Source organism: Asparagus officinalis, chromosome 9 (genome assembly GCF_001876935.1).
Source record: "Asparagus officinalis chromosome 9, Aspof.V1, whole genome shotgun sequence".
Classification (NCBI taxonomy): domain Eukaryota; kingdom Viridiplantae; phylum Streptophyta; class Magnoliopsida; order Asparagales; family Asparagaceae; genus Asparagus; species Asparagus officinalis.
In genome coordinates, this window is record NC_033802.1 from 5960701 (window position 1) to 5967417 (window position 6717).

Below are 6717 nucleotides of genomic sequence, written 5' to 3' on the forward strand. Positions count from 1 at the left end.
TTCTTTTTACCTTTCTAATTATACTAGTATGGTGCACGTGCGTTGCACGTGTTAATACTTTATTGTTTATATGTAGCCCTATAATTTTTATTGCATTGATAATTTTTTTTCTATGTGACATATATTTGAAAGATGTCATAGATAATATATATTAGGTTTTTATTGACCGGCTTTTAATTGGCAATTTATGCTTGTTCTCATAAATAATTTGCTACTTTTTTTAATTAATGATATAAATAGATGCTATAGGGTTATAAATATGATCATATAGAACACTCATTTTTCATGTAAAAAACCACGATATTGACAGAAAAACCACAAAATAAATGAGGTAATCGAAATAATTAAATTATATGTCCACTTAATGTAGCAGAATCATATCTTATCTACGTTTGACATAAATAGACAGAAGGTAGCTCAATTTGAGCAGCATTCATCAGATTCAAAAGATGCATCTTTGTCAAACTGTAGAGAGCCATGGTGAATCGGGCTGCAGCAATGCAATTTGATCTATAACAGCTAGATTCCATGACCTATAAACAAAACTGAATCGAGCATGATCAGGCATCTTCAACTTCTCGAGGATCAAACCTAACTATAAATGTTACAGAAAGAGTGAAATCACCTTTGAGATCAAAGATAGTATGTTGCATTGTAAGTAGTTAACAGCTTTAATACACATCTTCGCTGCATATTAGAATGTTGTGTTAGATAATAATTGTTTGAAAGATAAGTTGTACAAAATTTGCATCATATAATGAAAAAATAATGAGTCGTGAATTTGTTTAGGTGATTTACCTTTGAGGCAATAATACTTGTGGATACACAATATTTTTTGTGTATGTTTTTGTTGTTCTTCTTGTTTGCTCAACTTTCACTAATACCTTAGTTGTTCTCGAAGATACCCCCTTGATAATGCAACATATAATTGACCATGTGAGAATACATGGTGCGACAAATAAACTCCAACATAAGGTATTGTTTGTCCCTGCGCTTTGTTGATTGTCATTGCAAAACATAATCGGATTGGAAATTGTTTTCTACGAAATCGGAATGGATAACCCTCATTTTCAGCTGGAGATAATGGTATTCTCGATATCATGACATTTTGTCCAGAATGTTGACCAACTGTGATTTTAGCATGGGTGACATTATCTTCATACCCTCTACAAATCATTCGTGTGCCATTGCACATTCCATTAGATGGGTCAAGATTTCGTAACAGCATGATTGGACAATTTCTTTTTAAGAATCAATTTATGAGGTGGGAGTCCATTCAGCATTAAGGTGTTCAAGAACTCTTCTTGGTAATAATTATTGGTGTCATCTACTGCTTCGTCAAAGCCAAAGAATGTTTTAGCTTCACCAGGAAGTAATGCAATTAATTTTTCATTAAGTCCATCGACATACTCATTTCGTGTTAAAAGAATAGCATGATGTGTCATGTATTCAACAGATGATGAATTTGCTTGTAATGATGGAAAGATAGCATCAATCAAATTTTTTTCAGGGTTTTCATCATTGTCATATTCTATTACCATTTCATGTGGAAGAAGTATTAAATTCTCATCTATTGTGGGTTCCTCTCCATTCCCCACGCGCAATAAGAACTCTCCAAATACTTGATCAGTCCTTGCCCTCATATTCATAGTGAGAGATAATTTCTCCATTTCCCCTAGAGATATGATTTCACAAGACTTGCATTGACTGTTTCTGCTCTAGTGCCGCATGGAACAACTGGCAGAACTTGACGGAAATCACCTCCAAACACGACTACTTTTCCACCAAAAAGTCTTTGGTCACCCATAACATCCCTAAATGTTCTGTCAACCGTCTCAATTACAATTTTTTTTGCCATAGGTGCTTCATCCCATATTATAAGTGATGCCAATCGAATCAATTTTGATGTTCCATCCTGTTTCGATATATTGCACATTGTAGTTTCATTAGCAGTAATTGGAATTTTGAATCGTGAATGTACAGTTCGCCCTCCTGGCATTATTATTGCAGCCACTCCTGATGTTGCTGTTGTTAATGCTATCAACTTTCTTGATCTTAGATTTGCAAGCAGTGCACGGTAAAGAAAAGTTTTACCTGTTCCTCCTGGACCATCCACAAAAAATATTCCAGATTTTTTTTCGTTGACTCTATCTAATATTATATTAAAGGCTTGTTTTTGCCTCGTGTTTAACTTTGATTGGGCATGAAAATCTTCTGATGGAATGTATATCTCCCTTTCATCAATAATTTTCCTCGGCAAAATCTGACATTGGTCAACATCATCATGTATCAGTAATGGTAGATCATAATCTGCAATATGTTTACCCATACTCTCAAGGAAGAGATTAATGCTATTTAATGTCCATGCAACACGAGCTGGTAGCATGTATTCATCTACTCCTCCCTTGAAATCTTCTGCGATCGTTTCAAAATGATCGTTCCATAATTTTCTTACATTTGATGGTTGACAATAAACCAAAATAATGGCAAATAATCTTCGTAGTGCATAAGGCATTTGGAAGGCAGTGGCCTCAACTAAACAATCATAAATATTATCATCAGCTTCTAGTAATCCTCTTTTTTATGCAGCTTCATTGAAGGACTTATATTCAATACCATCAACTGTTAAATGATATTCCTAGGAAGTAGGACCCTTCACATGATTTAATAATAGACGTAAATAATATCTCTCTCCTTCTTTTGGGTTTGCATCATTTATACGACCAATGATAAGTTTGTGCTTCCGATCAGACCAAATCTTTGCTTGGTTATTCCACACATAGTGTTAAGGAAATTCGACGTATAGAAATAGCCTTGCATTTTTAGTTGTTGTACATTTTATGAAGAATTCAGTGAGCATAGTTTTTGATGATCTTTCAGAATCTATTACATCACGAAGATCTCGATGTTTCTAATAACAAATTGATTGCTTATCTAGAAGATGTAACTAAAGGCTAATGACTGGAGGAGCAGTTTCATTCATCTTAAATTCATACATTCTCCAAAATGCTTCTTGCGCTGACACCCACCGTCCATCTTGGAAATGTTTTATTTCATCAAACTTATTTTGCTCTTCGTTGTGTGCAAGGTAGATAGAGATCTTGTCGTGCCCTTTATATATATATTTATATAAATATTTGATCGCTTTTACACTGGAGCAAACCTCAACATTAATGTGGTAATTGTACCTAGTAAGAAGATATGACGATATCAATTTTTGTTGAAATATTCTCATAAATAATAAAATTTAAAGCTATTGTGAAGATTGTACCTGGTAAGGACATATGGATTATATAGAACAACCCATTGCTTGTTCAACTCTGCTCGACGCACACATACTTTTCTACCATTATTCCTCCTCATATAAATTGGATATGAATCTTTACCAACTAATGTCTTAGAGGAAAAAGGACGTGGATAATGATGTCTACATTCTTGATTAACCATGCAAGGGCTGTCCATGCGGTGTTTCCCACAGGGACCATGCATCATATGTTTGACAACCATTTCATGAAGTCTTGGATGAGTAGACACATCTGGGATTTCTGCTGAAATATATTTATTGAACTTATGAAGAATCATTGTTGACCACAAATGTTGAAATAAGTATATTTATGAGTAATTTACCTGATTGTTCTTGCGGTAATAGTTCTTGTTCTTGTGCTGATGAGAGTCCCAATTGACTTGAATTATTGTTATGTTTGGAGATGGAGCAATCAACTTTTATGATATTTTGATGCCATCCAGATTCACCTTTTGGAAATAAAAACGGATATTACAATGGGTCATAGCAACCATAATAATGTTTCACATAATGTCTTTGACCAGAGTGTTCATGAATCACAATCTCCCTTTCAAATGGAATATTTGATTTATTCCCTTCAATCCATATGACAGCAACTTCATTGGATGTTGGTGTATTATAGACCCGTTGATCAAGGTTGGTATTTGTAGCAATACAAACACAGATATCTTTGAATGATTCAAGATCTCTTAATGAGCGAAGGAATGTAGCATATGGATTATCTTTCAAAATTTCCATCACCATTTTCATAACGCCCTCATCCATTGTGTTATTTTGCAATATTTTCATCCTATTGTAAAGCTCATTATCACAGTCATAAAAGTACAATTGGAATAAAGCGGGTTTATCTGTGCTTGGTATCAAACCCGGTAAATGGTGGTAAATTTGCCCTTGTGCTCGAAATGTAAAAACACCGTTCGTCGATGATGCCAAACTTTTATCAATAGTAGCTCCAAATGAGGTGAATGAGAATAGACTATTGTATTTTCGAATACTTTTACGGAACTCTATTGTTTTTGGAGTGTTGGATGTGAACAATGAGTAAAGAGCTGGATGGACAGACGTTGAAGCCAATTTGATTCAACCATTATCGCAACAAAATGTTGGCACTTCATGTTCAAATTTCTTTGCTCCATAATGAATACATTGCGAGACTATTTTCATTTGATGTAACTCTGAGCATGAAGTATTATAGAATGTATTTCCTATAAAATAAATATAGCGATAAGTATTTAATTCTGTAGACCATGAGTTTTATATAAATTTAGTGTGTTTAATATACCTTGAAATTGATATTCTGATTACGTAGCTCGAAGTAACCACTTGACTCGTCGTTTAGTGGGATATCAATTTTTGTTGAAATATTCTCATAAATAATAAAATTTAAAGCTATTGTGAAGATTGTACCTGGTAAGGACATATGGATTATATAGAACAACCCATTGCTTGTTCAACTCTGCTCGACGCACACATACTTTTCTACCATTATTCCTCCTCATATAAATTGGATATGAATCTTTACCAACTAATGTCTTAGAGGAAAAAGGACGTGGATAATGATGTCTACATTCTTGATTAACCATGCAAGGGCTGTCCATGCGGTATTTCCCATAAGGACCATGCATCATATGTTTTATAACCATTTCGTGAAATCTTGGATGAGTAGACACATATGGGATTTCTGCTGAAATATATTTATTTAACTGGTCAGGTGTTAAGACTTTGCAATCTTCTTTCAAGATAACTAATATATGAGCATGTGGAAGTCCTCTTTTTTTGAAATTCAATCACGTACACATGCGCTCCAACATTTTTTTGAAGAGTTGATCGTTTAGGTCTTCAAGTTTTGAATGGAATACACGTGATGTCAAATCAGGTCTGTCTTGAGCAACTTGTCTCATTAGAAGTTCGTCTTTTATTTCTTTCCAATCTCGATTACAAGTCATTATAATAAAAATATCTGGTTTACCAAACCTCTGAACCAAAGCCATTGCATCCATATACCGACGCCGCATGTCTCTTGGTCCTCCAATGAAAGATGCAGGTAAGATAACCCTTTGCCCAACTTGATCACCTCGAGTTTCACTGGTGGTTAGACTATCCACTATTCCTTGATACACTTCAGCTCTTATTTCAGATTGTTTGTTCCGAAAGTAATCAAGTCTAGTTGTCTCAAGTTTGATATACATGTCTACTACAAATTGTTGTAACAATCTTCCAGCAAGCAAAAACACAGATGATTCTGATTCTCTTATTTGTAACTTGTAGCAATAATATTCTCTGCATGAAACATGAGATTGTTTTGGCATAGTGACACCTATATGGAAAAAAATTTATTAACATTTAATATATGAAGAAATATTATTGACCACAAATGTTAAAATAAGTATATTTATGGGTAATTTACCTGTCTGTTCTTGTTGTAATAGTTCATGTACCGATGAGAATCGAAATTGACTTGAATTATTGTTTTGTTTGGAGATGGAGCAATCAATTTTCATGATATTTTGATGCCATCCGGATTCACCTTTTGGAAATAAAAGAGGGTATTGCAATGGATCATAGCAACCATAATAATGCTTCACATAATGTCTTTGACCAGAGTGTTCATGAATCACAATCTCCCTTTCAAATGGAACATTTGAATTATTCCCTTCAATCCATATGGCAGCAACTTCATTGGATGTTGGTGTATTATAGACCCGTTGATCAAGCTTGGTATTTGTAGCAATACAAACACGGATATCTTTGAATGATTCAAGATCTCTCAATGAACGAAGGACTGTAGCATATGGATTATCTTTCAAAATTTCCATCACCATTTTCATAACGCCCTCATCCATTGTGTTATTTTGCAATATTTTCATCCTATTGTGAAGCTCATTATCACAGTCATAAAAGTACAATTGGGGAAAAATGGGTTTATTTGTGCTTGGTATCAAACCCGATAAATGGTGGTAAATTTTTCCTTGTGCTCGAAATGTATAAACACCGTTCGTCGATGATGCCAAACTTTTATCAATAGTAGCTCCAAATGAGGTGAATGAGAATAGACTATTGTATTTTCGAATACTTTTACGGAACTCTATTGTTTTTGGAGTGTTGGATGTGAACAATGAGTAAAGAGCTGGATGGACAGACGTTGAAGCCAATTTGATTCAACCATTATCGCAACAAAATGTTGGCACTTCATGTTCAAATTTCTTTGCTCCACAATGAATACATTGCGAGACTATTTTCATTTGATGTAACTTTGAGCATGAAGAATTATAGAATGTATTTCCTATAAAATAAATAAAGTGATAAGTATTTAATTCTGTAGACCATGAGTTTTATATAAATTTAGTGTGTTTAATATACATTGAAATTGATATTCTGATTGCGTAGCTCAAAGTAACCACTTGACTCGTCGT

The 6717-nt window shown here is 34.1% G+C and overlaps 2 protein-coding genes across 2 annotated transcripts; both read right to left on the minus strand.

The window, feature by feature from the left end:
• Positions 1676-2515, minus strand: LOC109823123 (ATP-dependent DNA helicase PIF4-like). The gene has a single exon (XM_020389411.1). It carries the CDS (start codon positions 2513-2515, stop codon positions 1676-1678), a length of 840 nt encoding a protein of 279 aa, XP_020245000.1.
• LOC109823124 lies at positions 5092-6147 on the minus strand. Its single transcript, XM_020389412.1, has 2 exons — positions 5712-6147; positions 5092-5621 (listed from the first exon to the last, which is right to left on the minus strand). Exons 1-2 carry the CDS (start codon positions 6145-6147, stop codon positions 5092-5094), a joined length of 966 nt encoding a protein of 321 aa, XP_020245001.1.

What these genes read in the sequence shown, in the direction of transcription:
- LOC109823124 (XM_020389412.1), bottom strand. Translation starts at nt 6,147, where the DNA reads ATGGATGAGGGCGTTATGAAAATGGTGATGGAAATTTTGAAAGATAAT. An exon ending in ATTACAACAAGAACAGACAG is followed by an intron (nt 5,622 to 5,711) that starts GTAAATTACCCA and finishes TTTTCCATATAG; the next exon opens with GTGTCACTATGCCAAAACAA.
- LOC109823123 (XM_020389411.1), bottom strand. Translation starts at nt 2,515, where the DNA reads ATGCCTTATGCACTACGAAGATTATTTGCCATTATTTTGGTTTATTGT.